At 36.6% G+C, this 22582-nt stretch overlaps 1 protein-coding gene across 2 annotated transcripts in view; it reads right to left on the reverse strand.

Annotated features, from left to right (window-relative positions):
* The window catches only part of DCP1B (decapping mRNA 1B), a 55007-nt gene that overhangs the window by 11937 nt on the left and 20488 nt on the right, over positions 1-22582 (reverse strand). For both annotated transcript variants that reach the window (XM_023735709.1, XM_004381212.3), the window contains 2 exons: positions 6654-6720; positions 4350-4485 (listed from right to left, as the gene is read on the reverse strand). In XM_023735709.1, coding sequence (XP_023591477.1) covers positions 4350-4485; positions 6654-6720 — 203 coding nt within the window. The remainder of the gene's footprint in view (positions 1-4349; positions 4486-6653; positions 6721-22582) is intronic.

The following is a 22582-nucleotide window of genomic DNA, read 5'->3' on the forward strand; positions in this document are numbered from 1 at the left end:
GTAAAAGTAGATGAAGCTCAAATGAGCATTATTGCTACTTTAAAGCAGATTCATAGTTGTTTTTCAGGGGAGAAGGCATAAAATATTAGCTAAAATAAGGTTATCAAATTATTTTATTAACTTCATGTAAAAAGCGTGTATCTGGTGTCACTAGGCTTCATTTTACCATTTCATATACCTCCAACTCTTTTCCCTCTTACTTCTTTGGATTTTTATACATTTAGGAATTTGAGTTGGAAAGGATCTCAGAAGTCATTTATAGTCTAATACTTTTCCACAGAAGTGAAATTATTTTCTAACATCCCCAGTATGCAATACAGGCAGTCCCCGGGTTTACGAATGTCCGACTTACCGACAACATGTACTTGCTCTTTAACGTTATGTAAATTTGCCCTTGTAACGATCAAACCAACCCCTACTTGCAACAAATTCTTTATCACAATCACCTTCACTTGCTGCACGTGCAGCTTTTAAATCATTGAAAAGGCTTCCCTATGCACCTGTTCCGACTTCCCTACAAATTCTTAAAGACATGCTCAGGAACAAATCTTGTTTGTATCCCGGGGACTGACTGTAATTCAATCTCTTCTTGAACATTTCCAATAATGGAAAACTCACTTCCCCACAACAAGAATTCTGAAGAAAAATTTTGTTTCCTTTTTCTCTTATCCCCTTTCCATTTCCCCCTTGTCCAGTACCTCGGAACCATTTCACTCATGATCTCCAAATTTTCTGAAATTTCTGTTTGTGTGTGGGAGGGGAGATAACACAAATGTAAGACAAAATATAAAGACGGGTTTAAACACTGTAATGGAAGTTAATGGGAGAGCATATACATCTGGTTGGGTAGATCAGAAAACATGGAGAAAGAACATTTCAAATGGGCCTTGCTCATATCTTGAGATAAAGAAGTGGAGGGGAGGGCATTGGAAAAGGTATGAAGGCATGTCCATGCCATAGCTATTCTATCTTGTTTTAAATTTCTCAACATAAACTTTATAATCAACTTGTCTGGCTCAAAAAAAAGAAGAAGAAGAAACGAAAGAAAGAAACTCAGTATTTGTTTAGGGAGCACCTTAAATTTATAGATTAACTTAAGGAGAAATGACAGTTTTCAGGAAGCAAAATTGTTACTCGATTTGGTAGGAGTTTCAAGTATTTGTAGGGGGTGGTGGGAGTAGAAAGTAATTGGGCTAGAAGAATGATCTGAGGCCATGTTATGGAAGGCTTGAATGACAAGTTGAAGAGTTGAAGGCTTCATATGCTAGGTAATGGGAAACCAAGAAGGATTCGGACTAGGGGAGTAACATGATCATGAAGGTACTTTTAGAAGGTTATATCACACCATCTGGCTGTTAATGGCAGAAGGAATAAATCTTCTGTTATTTATCTCAGAGCAATTAACACTATGCATAAAACAATATGTATTTGATTTTGCAGGAAAAGCAGTCTACACACCAATTCAACATCTGCATTTCATGTCAAGATTATAATCAGACACCCGCGAGGGGATAAAGATGAATAGAAGATTGTTTTAACTGCAACAAGTTTACAGTGTAATGGGAGAAGCTGACATAAATATAAGTAAAGTGAAGAACAAATTAAGTTCTAAGTAGTAATAGACTGAGGAACTCAGTGGAAAGAATAATTAATTTGCCTGAAGAGATGTGGGAAAAATGCCATGAGAAAAGTGGCGTTTTAACTGGTCCTTGAAGGATATGTAGATTCTGAAGGGCAAATAAAATGAGGGCGGAAATATTCCAAGTTGTGGGTATAATACAAAGTTACTGCCTAAATTAAGTCTTCGAAACCATATATGAGTGTTTCTGAGTGTATGTGTATTGAAAGAAGGTTGGGAAAGAAAAGAAAATAATTTTTAATATTTGCATTTATTTACATTAAGTAATTAATATTGCATTACTATTTGTGTATATATTTATTATTAAGGTCCTAGAGGGCAGAAATATCTTACCTTTTAAAGATTAACCTATAGTGTGCCTAACACAGTACCCTGGTGGCACAGTGGTTAAGTGTTCCGCTGCTAACCAAAAGGTCAGTGGTTTGAACCTACCAGCCACTCCGTGGGAGAAAGGTGTGGCAGTCTGCTTCTGTAGAGATTTACAGCCTTGGAAACCCGATGGTGCAGTTCTACTCTGTCCTATAGGGTCACTATGAGTTGGAATTGACTCCACAGCAATGGGTCTGGCTTGGTTTGGATAACACAGTACAATTAATATATGACTATTTAATTGTTTGACAAGTTACCAAGTCATTAGGATACCTTTTAATGATTTTTGATAAATTAAAATGAATAACTACTGCAGAAATAGTTGTTACTGACTGAAGCCAGGACTAAAGCATCTCTGTCCAGGGCCTATGATGGAAGGATAATGATACTGTGGCTTATTCATATTCATTCATTCATTCAACAACCATTTATTTAGCACTTACCATGTGCTAAAGATGAATAAACGATGTCCTTTTCACTCAAGAAGCTCATAGTCTTAACAATCAAGGGTGAGTCAACAATCGAGTCAAAGGCCTGTTGAAAAACTTGGTCAATTGTTCTTTAGCATGTCCTACTTCATTCAGGATTTTTCTGATTGCTGCCTTGTGGTGTCATCTCATTTGTGGTATCACGAACTGTTCTTCAACTTGCCCTCCCCCAATTTTCTGTAAGCTAGGAAGTTAGAGCTCAAGACTGAATTAGATTCAGGATCAACTCTTTTCAGCAAGTGTATTGAGAATATTGAGTATAATGTGGTGTATATTTTACATTACATCACATTAGGAGGCACATAGTGTCTGGTTATCCAATTCTTCATGATGCTGATCAGTGGGTTCAGGTGGCGGCAGCCTGATCCTCCCGTGGTCAAGTTACCATCACTCTTCTCATACTTTTAACATTACTTATGATCATTGCTGAATCGATTATTTTAGTCAGGTGTTTTTCAGTTCTGTCATTCCATCTACATTAGCTAGGCCAGGGCTATTTGATTGCTCGAAATACGGTCCACAGAGGGTAGCCAGGATAAATGCTAATTCTTTCCCATTAATTACTGACTTTCAGAGTAAGGAATTGGTGTCCTAGCATCTCCAAGGATAGTCAATAATTATTTTTTATATTATATGCATATATGTTATATACACATACATATATATTTTTGGTTTCTATGTTTGCTCTGTTTCCCTCACCACTATGAATTCATAAATTTTGATGTATCCATGTGTTTCAATTCATTGCAGTCATTTTTTTTGATGCTTTGGTCAATGGTCCTTTCAAGCTGACTATTGTACCCTTTTCACATGACCTATTTGATTTTCTTGTCCCAGACCTGAAATCAAAAACTTCTTTAAGGTGCCCTGATGTCTTTCAGTGGGGAATAGTATTTAGAAACAACCATCTGGGTGCTAGGGGTGCTTACTGCTACTGGATTGTCACTTTTTCTAGGTATTTTCAGAGAAAGAGGTAGGAACTACACGTTTAAGAAACAAAACATTGAACTAATTATTTTTCACTTAAAATTTAGCTTACAATCACTAGCACTGGTTTTGCTGCATTTGGGAGCCATGATGCACTTCATAGTAATATTTTCAAAGGAAAATTAAACAGAGTGGCTGCAAGGATGAGCTCAAGCATAACAACGATTGTGAGGATGGCACAGGACCGGGCAGTGTTTCGTTTTGTTGTACATGGGGTCACTATGAGTCGGAACTGACTTGATGGCACTTAACAACAACAACAACGTTTTAATATCAGATAGTCTGCCCCCCACATTGCTCTTTTTTGCCAGGGTTTTCCTGGTTATTCTATCTGGTTTTAAATTTCTCTACATGAACCTTATAATCAATTTGTCTGGCTCCAGAAAAAAAAAAAAAGAAACCCATTGGTATTTGTTTAGGGACCATATTAAAGTTATAGATTAATTTAAGAACAGACGGCTTTATGTTGAATCTTGTTATCCAAGAACAGAATTTATATTTCCATTTGTTGAAGTCTACTTTTAGGCCTTTCAGGAGTGTTTGGTTTTCCTCATATAGGTTTTGCCCATTTCTTGTTAATTTTATTCCAAGAAATTTTATATTTGTTGCTAGACTATAAATGCCGTCTTCTCATTAATCTTCTAACTAGATACTGTCTGTATATATAAAGGCTATTGATTTTTCAGGGTATCTTTTAATCTACTTCAAATTAAATACTAGTCTTCTTTCGCCTACTAAAAGCAAATAAAGATTTTATTTTTCATATGAGTTTGTTTAGTGAAAGGAATAGCATCCAATCTTTCTCAACGAGCATGTCCCCACTCTGGAATTTAAATATGTATCACAAGAAAGGGCAAAAAACTCACCTTTGTGTATTCATCTTTGGCCTTGGTGAGCATTCGTAAGATATCTACTTCCTTGCCCTCTCCTGAATTGAGGATCATTGGGGAGACTCCTGCTCCTGCTCCTTGATGGGCTTTCAACTGTTCATATTGAGTTAGGCTAGAAAAGCAGAGGTGAAAATCTATACAAGAAAAACCAATTCGACACAAATTGTTTTTAAAACCATTCCCCAATTCTCATACAGTTATTTTCATCCTGTTACGACCGTATTAGAAAAAAGACTACTTAGGAACTGAAAGAAGAAAAGTGAGATTTGGTGACCTGTGTACACTGACTACCTATATGAGTCTAGAGTAGAAGTCAGCAAACTATTACCTGTAGGCCAAATCCACCCCACTACCTGTTTTTGTAAATAAAGTTTTATTGGAGCACAGTCATACTTGCTCATTTACATACTGTCTATGGCTGCTTTTGCACTACAACAGCAGAGTTGATTAGCTGCAACTAATGTATGGCCTGCAAAGCCTAGAATATTTACTATCTGAACCTTTTACAAAAAAAGTTTGCTGACCCTTGGTCTAGAGCATTTGAAAGGACTCATTAATTGCCGAGGAAACCGAATTTAGAGTTCTCAAACTGCGTGGGAGCTGCATAGCAAATCAAGGTGTTTTTTTTCCCCCTCATTCCTGAAGTCAAAGCAAGGGTGATCTCAGCAACACAAATCCTGTTGTTCTCTGGCAGTTTAAAAACACAGTGAAGATTCCATACTAATTCTGAGAAGTGGAGGCATTAAAAAAAGCACTTAGCGCAATGAGTGTCTTGTGTTGCCCTGAAAACAATGCAGAAGGAAGGTGAAATCGTTCCCATCCACTGCTAGCTGATGCTGAGAAAAATACTTTGTCCCTTTGTGCGCTTTGACTTTCCACTCAAATTCTTTTATTGTTGCCATGACGTTTATGGTTAAAAAAAAAAAAAACCTGAGAATTTACTGAGATTTCATTTTAACTGGGGAAGGGGTCTGAATCCACACAAATCAGCTGCGTATTGCTAGTGAACAATCAATTTCCTGCCCCAGCTCTTAAGTAATTACTGTAGAATGGCGACAATTTTAACGCGGCCTCTTGGCTGAGCTACAGGGTATTTTTTAATCTATATGAAATCCTGCTATTATAATCCATTGCACAGTTTACAATAACATGAATGTTCTAGAAACCAGTTGTTATGGTGGTAAATACCAGTTTGAACACACTTAATCACCGGCTGCAACTTGAGCTAGTTACCTACAATTAGCCCTCACAACCTAGATTTTCAGGAATCTATGCTTATTTATTAAAAAAAAAAATGTGCTCCCCGTTTTTCACTGCCTTGGGGTCACTATTTAGTCATTTCGTTGGCCAGGACTTAAAATCGATTCTTTTGCAGCTGGAGATGCTCTGTCACATCAGTGTGGGCAGCAGCTCTGTGTTCAGCTGAGTCCAGTCACAGGCTGAGATACAGCACGTGTAGGAAACTCATTTAATTCTGAGGCTCTTTCTCACCCATCCCCATAAATAGCAGAGAAATAGCTGCTTTGGAGTGAGCAGCCGTGGGGGCTCAAGAACTGATCAAGAGTCAACCAATCACAGAGGAAACAGCAGGCTGGGTCCTTCTTTCAAAGCCATCAGGGAAGCAAAGAGTGGGAAATTCAGAACAGGAATTCAAGTTTTCCAAAATGCAGAAGGGGACAAATCATACGGTGTCACGAGGTTAAAAGAAAAAGAGATTAGTAATAAGAGAGACTGTATTAACTCAGAAATATCCAAAGAAATTGAAATAAAGCCTATCCTATGTATGCACAGTGTTTGAGACAAGTGAGAAAATTGTGAGCTTCTACAAACATGGATATGCAGTTAAATGGGCATGGATAAGCATTTAGGGCAGGAAAGAGAGAATCTGAAGCAGCCTTTTAGAATGGCTCTGAATGCTCTCTTTACTGATATACATATTGAAAACTTATTTTTAAAAGCAAAAAATTGCTAATTTACAAATGTGGAAAATATTAAGGAAAACTGCCATTTGGAAGAACTCACATTACATATATTTCACACTGGCAGAAAAAGCGAGTTAAGTCAAAGCGAGTTGAGTCATTCTAGATGATAAATCTTCCCTAAAGAAAATGAAGCAAGTCCCTTATGTCTGTTTTTCATTCATTAAGTAATATGGACCACTGTGAAAAAGAATTTCAGTAAGAGATATATTCTATTAAAATTATAGTGTAGTTACATACATTTAGAAATACAAACAAAAGCACCAGGTCCTGAAAAATACTTAAACCTTTCAGCACTTACTTTTTCATAAGCTCTGCAATTCTTTGGCATTCTTCCTTATCATAAAACCAAATTCCATAAATGGACACTGCAAAAGAACACAGCAAGCAAATTACGAGCATCTTCAAAACTAAAAAGTGGAAACAAATTACCTTTTCTATTCCAAAGAGAAATATACGTTGTTGTTGTTAGGTGCCATGGAGCCGGTTCCAACTCATAGTGACCCTGTGTACAAAAGAACCAAACACTGCCTGGTCCAGGGCCATCCTTATGATCATTGTTATGCTTGAGCCCATTGTTGCAGCCACTATGTCAATCCATCTTGTTAAGGGTCTTCCTCTTTTTCACTGACCCTCTACTTTCCAAGCATGATGTCCTTCTCCAGGAACTGATCCCTCCTGATAACACGTCCAAAGTAAATGAGACGAAGTCTAGCCATCCATGCTTCCAAAGAGCATTCTGGCTGTACTTCTTCCAAGACAAATTTGTTCCTTCTTCTGACAGTCCATGGTATATTCAGTATTCTTTGCCAACACTGTAATTCAAAGGTGTCAATCCTTCTTCATCTTCCTTATTCATTGTCCAGCTTTCACATGCAAATGAGGTGACTGTAAACACCACGTTTGGGTCAGGTGCACCTTAGTCCTTAAAGTGACATCTTTGCTTTTTAACACTTTAAATGTATACTTATTGTATACATGAAAACAATCACCAGAGTTAAAGCTTGAAAATCTAGCACTGAAATGTTTTAAGCCTATAAAGAAATCTGTAGTGGTCTTATACAGACACACACACACACACACACACACACACACACAGATATGCACATCCCATAAAATGTGTTTTCCTTAAAAATTTAGCACCTGAACACAACAGGCATTTGGCAAATGCTTCCTAAATGAATGAATACAGATGGAAAATGAAATCAGAATTTCTGAACTTCCTGGCTTTGGAATATCATTTCTATACTCCAGGTACACATTTAATAAACATTTTATCTTTATTCATAAGTATTCAGGAACCCGAAGCATAAATTATGCCTAGAAACTGCTTCCTTGTCCCAGAAATATGTTAACTGGAAATTGGCTTTGTGGCTGTAAGTTAAAATAAGGTTCCAGCAAAAATAAAATTTAATAATAAGTCTCTGACTCTAACATGTCAGAAAATTTACAACTGTTGAAGGATTAGATACAACTATGATTTAATTATTTAGTAATGAAAGAAAAATGTGGTATAATATAGCTGCTGTTGATTCATTTAATAATTTTCAAATAAGTTGTATACTTTATTATGTGCCCATCTACAGCATTTTTATACCAAAGGCTGAAACAATTCCAAAATACACTGATATATATCTACTTGAGGATCTGGTGGTATTATGTAAATAATGCATTAGCTATGTATACATTTGAAAACCTTCATTGAAAATAGTGGCAATATTATGATAGGCCAATGAAAACTGACAAAAAAAAAAAAAAAACTTTTAAAGGGAAAAAGTTTCAAACTTTCAAAGCATTTATTTATAGGAATATTATTTGGTCATTTAAACAGCTGTGATATTTTAACCACAGCTTTTTTCCGACTTACCTGCCCAATGCCTAGGTGTGCAATTTCTGTTTCTCCTGGATAATGATTCAGATATCTAAAGGTAGAGGAAATGTTTTTTTTCCTAGTGCTATTTTAAGCAGGTATCTTAAAAAAGGAACCCCATGAATCTACACTTGTTAGTAAATGTGCCAAAAGGTGGAAATGGAGTTTTAACTTTTTGTATTATCAGTGTACTGGGAATCCTTATCTTACCTACCTACGTGAGAAGGGGTGAAGAATGAACCCCACCCCCAGCTCTTTCTTGAACAGGATAATTTTATTCTCTTAAACAGAAATATATACTTATTTCTCCTCAGTACATTAACAATCTTTTGAAAAAAAGAACACCTGAGTTCTGAACCTTACTGCTATGAGAGCCTTGATATCAAAAAGGAATTCTTTCATCTCAAGATCATTAAATGTGTCTCTCAAAACTTTATTTCAAGGTTGTCTCCAGTCCATCAACACTAATTCCCTACTCTGATTCCCACACAGGTTCCTGTACCCTAACCTACTCAGACTCACTTTCTTGTAAGTGGATTGGATCACTGACATTCAACCACTTAAAAATCTGAATATGTTTGTGTGTTTTGGTGGCTTTAATCTTATTACAAAACTAGGAGCCTGGTCTATTTTTTGGCTGCCACGAGCATTTTCTTTCACTGGAGTCTGAATTTTCCAAAACTGTCAAAGGAGAAGGGTGATAGCAGGGAAGAAAAACCCGGCATAACTAAGGAACCAGAGGCCCAAGAACACAAAGGCAGAGGAAAAGCCAGCCATTTGTGTCTCATCAGGAGAATATATTAATAGAAATATTTTGGGTGTAATTTGTATGATATTACACATTTGTGACATCTGACATAAGGACCTAAGTTTTCATAGGGGGAGGATGCCAAGGAAACTGTTGATACAAATAGCAAAGCAGTCTGACATTGTCATAACCATGAAGAACTGAAATGCAGATTCAGGAACGGAAATGCTATGGAAACATCTTTCAAATGTCAAAGCAGAATGAAGGAAAGACTGGGTTTGTAGTAAGACACTGAGAAGACTTCTTTAGGACAGGACCATTTATCTCTAGAGCAACATGGCTTTAAGATTAAAACGAGATCCTTTTGAAATAGCTCTTTTAATAGCTCGGATAATATTTAGTTTGAACCTAAAATTTAAATACCCAAGGGCGAGGGAAAAAAAAAGAGCAAACAAACAGATTTACCAACAGTCCTGGATCCCGAAAGGGGGCACCAAGATAAAATGTAGAACTGGGCCTAGTATTTCTCTCCCTGAAATAGTTTTGCCACTTGAGCTGCATTCCACTGGAAAAGAGGCAGTGAATTACATTGAAGTACACATTCCAACTGAAGTTTTCTGCCTCTTAGGCCCAAGGTCTCCCAACCCCTGGCCAAACCTATCACTCTTCCACACAAGAGGGCATATCAAAGCAGCTCGTGGTGATATATAAAAACCAGAGATCACCATGCCTCAGGGAGGTGACGAGTTGACAGGCTGACAGAAACCATTAACTGCACATTTCAATCCAAGTTTTCCCGTAAAGCCACTGGGGGAGAGGCCTACGCCTACGTAGGCAGTAAGCACAGCAGGGGAGAAAGACAAAGTTGAAAAGAACTAAGGAAGAAGGTGTGGTATTTAGACAGCTGAAGCGTACAATAATTGCTGTAACGTAAGTTTGCAGTAATGTAACATGGCTGTGTAAACCTCTGTAGCACTCAGATGTTACCTACAGGAATGGTTTCCAGGTTTTAAAAAATTATGAGAAAAGCACACAAGCAGGATATTTACTTATTTTTAAAAATCAACGTAGCTATTAGTACACATCTGGAAATTTACAATGCTTCGAGCCTTTGTCCAGCCTGCTACACCTGCATACCAGCCGCTTGCCAGTCACCGGTCGGCCGAAACAGAGACGAAGTTTAAGGGCACCTTGGTGCGTGAAGCTCAACTCAACTGTTTCTACATCTCTCCTGGAGGTAAGAAACCCCAAAGAATAGGAAGAACATGTTGAAATTTACTGCAAAATATTCTAATGACACCTAGAATGTGGGACTCCACCACTCTAAGGACTCATCTCTTTGGCACACCTTTTTGCATTTAATACCAGACTTTCAACAGCACAGTTGCAAACTTTTGCCTAAAATTGCAGTTGTGGTTTATGTCATACTTTGGAAATTCTCAACTGAAAACACCCTGTGTTTTAGGCAACAGGCAAAGCAATATTGCCTTTACATATCAATTAAAACACCAATCTTCTACGTTCTTTTAATTCTGAGAGGATTGAGGACATCAAAATTTACACATTAGATTTCATGTCTGGATTTTGTAGGTACACACAGGCAAGACAAAGAGCAAGCTGATTACATTCTATAATGGTATTTTCTTCTTCTTAAATTTCTTTAGCGGAAGAATCAACTTTTAAGATCAAATTTTAAGAGGCTAGTTATGAGGCCATTACAGGTAATATCAAATGTCACTTAAATGCACTTTCATTTGAAACCCTTTAATTCTGATTAGTAGGGTGTGTTAGTTCATTTTAGAGGTTCTTTGAGAATTTATCCCACCTGGTTTATGTTCATAATAAATATTTCTATTCAATCTGTTTTTTGTTTTTTTTTTAAATCAGTTCTTTTAGGACATTTATCATTTGGTCTGTATTTTACCCAAAATACCTTTCAATTCCACACTCCTGAATGGGAAGTTGTAATCATTTAGCCAGGATTTGTGCTAATATTTGTGAGACTTTAAAGAATAAGGCATATTTCCATATAGTAAGTAAGTGGCTAATACATAACTACATGGGTAAAGTTTAAATAGTCAGGATATCTGATTTTGTAATGCTCTCCTGCTTTGTTTTTTTAAAAAATAATTTCACTATTCTTCTCAAAAGGACAGGGAAATATGTTTTTCATCATCACTGTGTAGCAAGGAAGGCGTGTGTAAGTTCTCTTTTTTCACTAGGAAAACCATGGAAACATGGCAGTGTAAATTACATAAATCTCTTCTGGGCATTTAAGGATAAACTAAAAATTTTAAAATTTCTTCAAATCCCATTCTTTTCATGAGGTTTTTCTCAAATGAGTGGAAAGTAATTTCAATTTAAGGACCAAGAACATTTAATCATAGATTTTGTGTAAACACTTGTTTTTGAGACTGTTCAAATACAGTATTTCTTGATTTATTGTACCATTTATCTAGTTCAAGTTTTTATAAGTTTGACCACACTGATGATGACTTGTTACTAGCATTTGGTACTAAGCATACATGCACAGCTATGGATGTGGATATGCTACTACCCATCTGAAAGATCACAAAATGCTTAAAAAATTAGAAAGCTAGAACCATGAAGTGTCAGCGCTGGAAGCCATCTAAGAAGTGTGCAGTTCAGTAGCCTAACTCCACTAATGAAGTCATTTTTCTGGGTTCAATCTGTTTTCTCTAAAATATGCCACTGGAGCCCTGGTGGCGCACTGGTTAAGACCAAGAGCTGCTAACCAAAAGGTCGGCAGTTCTAATTCACCAGCCGCTCCTTGGAAACTCTGTGGGGGCAGTTCTACCCTGCCCTGTAGGGTCACTATGAGTCAGAATCGACTCAACAGCAATGGGATTTTTTTTGGTCAGCTTTATAAACGAAACAAATAAGTATTCAAAAAAATTTTTTTAACTTGTTAGGTTTGATTATAAGAGACTGGGAACTAGTCTTTTTTAAATCAAGGTTCATGTGGACTCTGAAGAGGAAAAAAAGGAAGAATGGAGGGAAGGGAGGGAGAAAAAGGAGGAGGAAAGAAAGGAAGGGAATAAAAAACCAAAACCCCGTTGCCGTCAAGTGGATTCCGACTCAAACCAACACTACAGGACAGAGTAGAACTGCCCCATAGGATTTCCAAGGAGGGGCTGGTGGATTGAAACTGCCAACCTTCTGGTTAGCAGCCTGAGCTCTTAACCATTGTGCCACCAGGGCTTGAATTCCTAGTACTGGTAGCATTTTTACGGCAGTAATTGCTAGGGCAGCAATTGTGTTGCTTATGTACTGGTATCCTCAGATGTGCAACAAAGGCCATGTTTGGCTGGCTCTATGTGGATTCTGTGCTTCTACCCCATTCGGAATGCTCTGCACAAAAAATGCTTCCTTTGGCCTTTAAATGTTCTTCATTCACGTTCTGCCTTAGCTTTACCGACCAAACACGGACACAATCTTGTAAAACGAATCTTCACTGGCCACTGAGAGTCTACATAGCACTGTTATCTTTGGCCCCTGGGTCTGGTTCTTTTCATAGGACATAGTCTTCCTGCACCTCACAAATTAGTGATCCCATGATCTCGGAATATTGGAAGGTTTGTAGTAGATGAGGAGCAGTTTCTGTTTTATGGATGACTAATACTCATGAACATTTTTTGGGAAACAGTAGAAAACCTAAACAGACATGCTGAAGTAAAAACAAACCTTACTTCATTAGAAAGTTAGCACCATTAAAAATATTTTTTAAAAAATACTTCACAGTATTATCCTAATTTGGATTAAATATGTACTCTCCAACTATAAATGACAGCTTATTACCTTCAAGGTAAAATATGGATTTAACTTTTCAAAGGTTTTCATTTCTAACAACAAATGTATGTAACATCATTTGACCTATCTAATCTCCACAGAGGTAGTCATTATGCTCCCAAATTGAGAATCTTGTGGTTTGTTCCCATCATCAGGCTCATGAAAAGTCAAATGGAACCTTCTTCAATATATAGTAATTTTATTCGTTTCAGGGAAAAACTCCTTTAATCCAAGATATTTAATACAATAAATAAACATTAAAAAAACAGGAAGCAGATAAAGCCATACTTAATAATAAATACAAATAGGAACAACTTATTCTGCTTTATTGGCCATTTAAATTTATATTTTCGTTTTGTTCATAATGTTGTTGATTAATTTCAAAATCTCCTAGATCACAAATATTAAACAGCGTTCCCCAAAATGTCTTCTCCTTGCATCACGTCCAGTTCTCTAAGATCCTATTTATCCTTGAAGACTCAGTCTTTCTCACTCCCCTGGAGATAAACTGTTCCAGCTTCTTCTTTGTTCTCATAAGTTTTTGTACATCCTTCTAAAAACAAAACAAAACATTGGGTGGGGGGGAACGAATAGGTGGAGCATAGGGCATTTTAAGGGCAGTGAAACTATTCTGTATGATACTGTAATGCTAGACACATGACTTATGCATGTGTCAAAACCCGTAGGACTGTACAATACAAAGAGTGAATCCTGATATAAACTATGGACTTTAGCTAATAATAATGTAACAAAAGATGATCCAACAGAACACATAAATTATTGAACAATATCATTAGTATCTCACACAAGTAAATTTTTCCTGGAGATAATTCAAAAAGGGTTGCAGCAGTGCATCAACAGGGAACTGCCAGAAATTCAAGCCAGATTCAGAAGAGGACATGGAACAAGGGATATCATTCCTGATGTCAAATGGATCTTGGCTGAAAGAATACCAGAAAGATGTTTACATGTGTTTTATTGACTATGCAAAGGGATTCGACTGTGTGGATCATAACAAATTATGGACAACATTGCGAAGAATGGGAATTCCAGAACACTTAATTGTGCTCATGAGGAACCTGTACTTAGACCAAGAGACAGTCGTTTGAACAGAACAAGGGGATATAGCATGGCTTAAAGTCAGGAAAGGTGTGTGTCAGGGTTGTATACTTTCACCATACTTATTCAATCTGTATGCTGAGCAAATAATCCGAGAAGCTGGACTATATTAAGAAGAATGCGGCATTAAGATTGGAGGAAGACTCATTAACAACTTATGATATGCCGATGACACAACCTTGCTTGCTGAAAGCGAAGAGGGCTTGAAGCACTTATTTATGAAGATCACAGACCACAGCCTTCAGTATGGATTACACCTCAACATAAAGAAAACAAAAAACCTCACAACTGGACCAATAAGCAACATCATGATGGAGAAAAGATCGAAGTTGTCAAGGATTTCATTTTACTTGGATCCACAATCAACACCCATAGAAGCAGCAGTCAAGAAATCAAACGAAACATTGCATTGGGCAAATCTGCTGCAAAAGACCTCTTTAAAGTATTGAAAAGCAAAGACGTCACCTTGAAAACTAAGGTGCGCCTGACCCAAGCCATGGTATCTTCAATTGCCTCATATGCACGCGAAAGCTGGATGATGAATAGGGAAGACGGAAGAAGAACTGATGCCTTTGAATTATGGTGTTGGCAAAGAATATTGAATATACCATGGACTGTCAAAACAATGAACAAATCTGTCTTGCAGGAAGTACAGCCAGAATGCTCCTTAGAAGCAAGGATGGCAAGACGTCGTCTCACATACTTTGGACATGTTATCATGAGGGGCAAGTGCCGGGAGAAAGACATCATGCTTGGTAAAGTACACGTCATCAAAAGACAGGAAGACCCTCAACAAGATGGACTGATACCGTGGCTGGAACAATGGGTTCAAACATAGCAATGACTGTGAGGATGGCACAAGGACTGTGAGGATGGCACAGGACCAGGCAGTGTTTTGTTCTGTTGTACACAGAGTCACTATGAGTTGGAACTGACTCAAAGGCACCTAACAACAACAACAATATATCAATATTGGTTCATCAGTTGTAACAAATGTACTAAACAAATGCAAGATGTTAATAATAGGAGAAATTTCGTGTAGGAGGAATGGGGGTACACGGGAAGTTTCTGTACTTCAAGCACAGTTTTTCTGTAAACCTAAAACTGCTCTAAAAAATAAAGTGTAATAAAAAACACACATACATCATAATTAAGGATTTACACAACTAGAATATGAGCTCCTGGAAAGTCAGAGTTTGTTAATACACCCAACAAAGTGCCTAGCACATGCAGACATTCAACAAATAGTTGTTGGATTGAACTGAAATCTAAGACTTCAAGATTTTATATCATAAATAATCCTTGTAATTGCTCGTATCAATAGTTATCACTATTCCGGTTTAATTAAACATTGTGGACTAGATATGCTAGATTGTGTGTATCAGTTGATTACACCTTCTACTAAGGATTATAGCACAGGGATTTTTCTTTACATTGCCTCTTTTATTCTCCTTCTAACTTCACTTAGAGTTTATTCTGCTTCAAACATGATATTCTCAGGCATAACTCATGCTGATGGGATTTTGTCATTAAGATGTGAGTTTCCTGAGATTATATATTTCTATTGATCCAGCACTGTGTAGGCACTAATGTATTCAGTTTATGTGTATTTATTATTACAATAATTCTACCATATACCATTCTTCCTGATTGACTTACCTTGTCAGGCAGTGGCAACTTAAGAGCTGAAAGAATGCAATTAATGTGCAAAATCACATGCTTTTCTCCTCATTATGGAAAAACACAGGGCAGACTATAACTAACAGCCCTTTAATCTAGAAAAAAAATATGGTATTTATATTCCAGTTGTGCATGAACAGTACTCTAAAGTTTATATACACAAGTATCTAAATTATCTTAAAAATATAAGATTTATATGCAATGTCAATTATACCGGCAACACTTGGGGAACATCTATTATCTTAAGTGAATCCCAACATAGAGAAATAAATCCAGTAGGATACTTTGTAGCTTATGAGGAACACATGTTTAAGCTAAACATAAAACATAGGAAGTATCTCTACAGGTTAAAAATTTGTTTCAATGAAAAACAGACTTCCTCATATTTAAATTAAATTATTTAGTCAAGTGTTTAGCCATTGTAGGAATTAACCTTGCTGAAAATAGCCCAACTATAAAACACACAATCACTGAAAAATTTCTAAGATTTAACATAGCAGTGGTTTATACAAAGGAGCCTAATGCTACTTTTTGATAGGATGAAGTGAAGTGAGCCAGAGGTTCTGTCTGTTTTTCATTTTGACCTTAATCTGTGAATATAGGTAGAGGAGATACCATTTTCTCAAAAGTCTTTTATGTGATAAACAATTAAACCATATTTTTATTCTACTATTAAGTAAGAGCTCTAAGGTCATATACAGGATAATTTTAATTCCAGTTTTTGGCACAAACCGCTTTCTTTTTCCAAAACCCGTAAGAACATGGAAATATTATAGTTTTTCCTTCTGTAGGTTAAGAAGTAAATTAACCCTCATTCCAGAACGTGATTATTTGAAACTATTTTCTCAATGATTCTTGGACAATAATCAGTAACATGAAAGACAGACTCTGAAAGAATACACTTGAACACTCCCTGCAGCCATAATGAGCGCTTAAAACAAACAACAAACAAAAAAACCCGTTGCCATTGAGTCGATTCCTACTCATTGCAACCCTAGAGGGCAGAGCAGAACCGCCCCATAGGGTTTCCGAAGAGTGGCTGGTGGATTCAAACTGCTGACCTTTTGGTTAGCTGCCCAACACTTAACTACTGCACCACCAGGGCTCCAACGAGCACTTACTACGTGCAAAATTCTGTGTCAGGACAAGGAAACAAAGATGCTTCACTCACTAAACATTTCAGAAAATGTTTCGGAATCCAATTTTTCTCTGCCAAGATTTCAACTTCTATCATGCCAAACTGGGTTCTCAAAGGCAAAATATAAAATACAGTCCTTCTCCAAGCCACAAATGCAGCGTCTGAGTCCAAATAGCATTACTATGCAGATGTTTCCTTGGTAGAGCTGAGAATCTTAAAAGTTTTTATTTCAGAATAAAATAAAAGTGACTTCACTTTAATTTACTCTCACCTAGTAGCTCTGTATCACCATATGTGGCTTTACCACATGAGTTCTTCCTCAACCAAGCATGCCAGATTGTTAAGTTAAATAAGTTTAGAGGTACATATGCATTTTATCCATCAAGTTCATGTGAAGGTCTTAGATATGAGCCCCCCAATCATAAATGGTGGAAGTGTAGAGGCTGTGTAAACTGAGTGGTCAGGGTGAAGAAGGCTATTGTTTACCCCTATTGTGTGTGTTTATGCGTGTGCATTTTGAGGAGCTATCAGGTATCACAACTCAACACGTGGAAAAACACAAATACGAAATCCAGAGATATAGCCAATACCACAAGGCTCCAAAGTGAAATTCTGCTTTACTCAAGGCTTTTTCAGAGCCTTCCTTAATTGAGAGAATGCCAGTTCTTCAGAAAAATAGTCTCCTTTAGAGTTTAGATCTCTTCCTTTCAGCATGAGCTGAGTAGTGACAAAGAGAGACCAAAAAAGTAATTCTGGGTTTAAGGTCAGACTGACAAGTTTCATCACTCAAGTCATAGTAGATGTGTAACCCTTAATCATATATTAAAACACATTAGCTCTGTGAGCAATGGTGCAGAATGAATAGATGAGTTTTTCAGTTAGAATGGGAAAGACGGCTTATAGACACAGAGTGAGATTCAGTGATCACATTATAATTTTTTAATTTCAGTGGCCTTCTTTCTTTCTTACTAAGCAGCACAGATTTAACTGATGGAAAGAGTCCTTGAAGATTATCTAGTGCAACCAACGACTCCTCTCTGATACAGAAAAAAGAGCCTCAAGATTGTATAGGTTATCTATTCCCATTGGATGGATATAAAATGACAAATTCTTTCTTTCCCATTCCATACTGCCCATGAATTTGAATAAGTCTATTTTAAAGGAATCTTATATTGCTGGGCAGATCCTGAATAGATATTCTATTGTTATTCCTGTAGATACTAGGAGTCTGTCTAATAACCATATAATTACTTTTAAGGTTAGTGTTTCTTGACCCTATAGGTCTTCAAGAGTTCAATGAGATCCTAAAATTGAATGCAAGATTGTGTGTATACACTCAAATAGACATTTTTGGGTGGGGTGGGGAAATACAAAGCACAGACTCCCTAGAACAATGCTGGGCACAGAGTAGGCAATCAAAAAATATTTGAAGAAAAAAGAAAGGAAGGGAGGGAGAGATGGAGAGAGGTAGGAAGGAAAGGAAATTAATCATATTCTCAAAGGGGTTTGTGACCCATAGAAGATTAAGTATTACTATTTGAAGCCATCAACATACTAGTAAATATCCTGGAATGGAAAAATAAACTCTCAATTAACTATCTGTGGGGAGATAATGTGGCTTTCATTTTCTTAGTAACAAATTTATCTAGGGTTCGCTTTTAACCTTTCAAACTTCTTTTCTAATAAATGTCTGAACTGATTCCAAGGTTAAGAAAAGAGTTAAAGTCTCAGGGCCTTAGAATTTGTTAAATTGAAAGAACTTGCATTCCTCCATGTGGTCTGACACCTAGGAAAAGGCTTAAAAAGGCATACGGACTGATTAGCATCCCTAGCTATGGAAAGAGTAAACTGTGCAGTTCAGCTTTGCATTAGTTTGAAAGGTAGTATTTTCAGTTTCTATCATTAAGTGGGGAACAGGGGAGACTTTTGGCAAGTTGGGCAACTTTGTGGCTCCTTGTCTATCAGCCCTTTGCAGAATGTCTTCAAAACTTTATCTTAAGCATACTGAGGTCCCAGAATGTTGGATAAAAACATCATACATATATACATACATATATAACAATTCTAAAATTAATATAAATGATTTGGAAATTACTTTAAGTTCATTGCACACGTCTATTTCTTATCCAGATCTGTGCTCATTTGGCACCACAGAATACAAATAAAATAAAAGATCTGGTCTCTGTCCGCAAGGGATCTATAATTTATTACTCACGCCACTGCTTTCTTGTTAGCCTAGATAATCGATAGCCAGCTAATTAATACAGTATAATGGCAGTAAATATTTCACAAAATGTGCTCAAAGTATAATGAGCAATCTTACTTCCAAATTATGACTCATTTTGTTTACAAATTTGACTTTATCACTGCAATTATTTATTACGGGTACCTAAAGGTACATCTATAGGTACATAGGTATGGGTATATCTATGCAGGAGGTTTTAAAGAAACTAGAATTAGAATTTACACCTCAAACAAGTTCTATAATAGCTGTCAAGAAAACACCTACAATTATATTTTAAAACGTTATTACCTGTTTACAATACATTTTGCTCTGGGGAAAGAAATATGCTACTTCTAAGATGCAGTGTTTGAAAGGATTGCAGAGAAGACCTAAGGCTTCTCTCTGCTAGAAATTTTCTTTTTTTTTTTAAATTGACTCTTAGGAGGGAATTGGAAAGTTAATTTCTTCCACTCAGAAAAAAAAATGTTACACAGGTTTTCATATTTTCAGCAAAAAGACAACTTTCCTCTCTGACTACATGGAAAAAGCAGATGTCCCAAGCCAGAGTGAAAGGGGCATAGCCTTTCTAACTGATCTAGAAGCTAAAAATGCAAACTAAGCTATTTCCTTTACCTCAAATTACTCAAAACTGTCAACTGAGGTCAAGCTCCGTGAAAGGCTTTTGATATCTCAGTTTAAAGTCCTAGAGATGTGTTTACAAGAACGGTTGTATTTCCAGGCTGAGGAAGCCAAGATACAAAATTGAGAGTTACTGAAACATTCTAATCAGATTAGAGAATGAGATGAGGGTTAGATGAAACCGTGGTTAACTGACATCAGGATAAGAAAAAAAGGTAACAACATACTACAGTTAAGTGTTCATTTCTTTAAAATCTTCCTCTAGGGTTCAATTATTGTTTTTTCAAATTGAGAAATGATTTACTATACACAATAAAATGCATATTTTAAGTGTTCTGTATGAGAGTTTGACAACAGTACACTCTTGTGTAACCACCACCACCAATACAAGATATAGAACATTTTCGTCACCCAAGAAAATTTCTTTATTCTCCTTTCTAGTCAATAACCACACCCCCATCTCCTCCACTCCAACAGAGACAACTATTAACTGACTTCTATCACCATATATTAGTTTTGTCTGTTCTTAAACGTCATACAAATGGAATCACACAGTCTGTACTCTTTTGTGTCTGGCTTCTTTTGCTCAGCATGTTTTTGAGATTCATCCATGTTGTTGCATGTATCAGTAGTTCATTTCTTTTTATTGCTGAGTGCATTCCATTTACTTATCAATGGACATTTGGGTTGTTTCCAGGGGGATTTTTTTTTTCTATTATGAATAAAACTGCTATGAACATTTGTGCACAAGTCTATGTGTGGGCATATGTTTTCATTTCTTTTAAGTAAAAGAATACCTATGAGTGGAATTTACTGGATCATATGTGTCATGGATTGAATTATGTCCCCCCAAAAATATGTGTATCAATTTGGCTGGGCCATGATTCCCAGTATTGTGTGGTTGTCCTCCATTTTGTGATTGTAATTTTATGTTAAAGAGGATTAGGGTGGGATTGTAACATCCTTACCCAGGTCACATCCCTGATCCAATGTGAAGGGAGCTTCCTGGGGCAGGGAGGGGGGGCCTGAACCACCTTTTATCTCTCAAGAGATAAAAAAGAAAAGGGAAGCAAGCAGAGAGTGGGGGACCTCATACCATCAAGAAAGCAGTGCCAGGAGCAGAGCGTGTCCTTTGGACCTAGGGTTCCTGCACAGAGAAGCTCCTAGTCCAGGGGAAGATTGGTCACAAGGACCTTCCTCGAAAGCTGACAGAGACGGAAAGCCTTCCCCAGGAGCTGATGCCCTGAATTTGGACTTGGAGCCTACTAGACTGTGAGAGAATAAATTTCTCTTTGGTAGAGCCATCCACTTGTGGTGTTTCTCTTATAGAAGCACTAGATGACCAAGACAATATGGTAAGCATATGTTTACAAGAAAATGCCAAACAGTGTGGTCATACCATGTCACACTCCCATCAGCAATGAATAAGAGTTCCAGATGTTCCATACCCTTGCTAACATTTGGTAATGTTTTTAATTTGGCCACTCTAGGGGGTATGTGGTATTTTCATTCTGGCTTAATTTGCATATCCTCCAATGTCCAATAAGCATATGAAAAAGTGCTCAGCACCATTATTTACAGAGAAAATGTAAATTAACACCACAATGAGATATCACTTCAGAACTCCCAGAATAGCTTAAATTAAAAGGACCAACAATATCAAGTGCTGACAAGGATATGGAGCACCAGAAACTCTTACACATTACTGGTAAAAGTATAATAGGCACAACTTTAGAAAACCATTCAACATTGACCTCAACTGACAGTTTTGAGTAATTCAGCAGCATCTAAAGCTAAGCAAACTCCTACATTATGACCCCATCAATTCTACTTCTAGGTATTAAACCCAAGAGAAATAAGCACATGAACCAGAATGTTCACAGCAACTTTATACATAATAACTCAAAACTGGAAATAACCCAAATATCTATCAACAGGAGAATGGATTAATAGACTTCACTATATTGATACAATGGAATACTACACAGCAATAGAAGGGAATAAACTATTACTACATACAATAATGTGGAAGTTCTGGATGATTAATGTTGAATATCTTTTCACATGCTTATTGGCTATTTGTGTATCTTCTTTTGCAACGTGTCTGTTCAAATATTTTGCCTATTTTTTAATTGGGTTGTTTGTCTTCTTGTTATTGAATTCCTAGAGTTCTTTCTATATTCTAGATGTAAGTACTATGTCTGATATTTTTGTTATGAATATTTTGTCCACCTATGGTATGCCTTTTCGTTTCCTTAAAGGTATCTTTAGAAAAACAGAAGTTTTTAATTTGATGAAATTTTTACTTTTGATGAACTTCAATTTATCATTTTTTCTTTTATGGTAAATATTCACAGAATTCTATTTAAATCTAGTGTTTGGTAATGGCACCTGTGTTTAAATAATTTTAATAAGGAGTTACATATTTGGTGGCTGCTATAAAAATGGAAGAAAGAATTATTATCTCATTCTCAGATAAAATTCTATAGAATAAGCCTTACTGTTTACACCACATGGCCATAGTTTAACAGAGTCATGGGAAAACAGGGACATGACCTGGTTTCATGTATCATTATTACAATAGCAAATGTGGAGTAGTGAATAAACTTATTAAACATCAAAACACAGTATCTCAATAAAACAGTAAAACAATTCAAATGAAACTTATCTTTATAAAGTGTTTTTTAGAATTTAAAGAAAGCTTTACCAAGAACATTTATATCATTATTTACAAATATATTAAGTATATGTGTATTATACATCATGTCATTCACATTGATGAAATTAACATTTTCCCACATTGTATCTCTTCCCGGTGTTGTTGTTGGGTGCTGTCAAGTTGCCTCCTGTGTAAAACAGAATGAAACACTGCCCAGTCCTGCGCCATCATCACAATCATTGCTATGTTTGAACCCATTGTTGCAGCCACTGTGTCAATCCATCTCATTGAGGGTCTTCCTCTTTTTCACTGACCCTCTACTTTACCAAGCATGATGTCCTTC

This window comes from Trichechus manatus, unplaced genomic scaffold, assembly GCF_000243295.1.
Source record: "Trichechus manatus latirostris isolate Lorelei unplaced genomic scaffold, TriManLat1.0 scaffold00081, whole genome shotgun sequence".
NCBI classification, from domain to species: domain Eukaryota; kingdom Metazoa; phylum Chordata; class Mammalia; order Sirenia; family Trichechidae; genus Trichechus; species Trichechus manatus.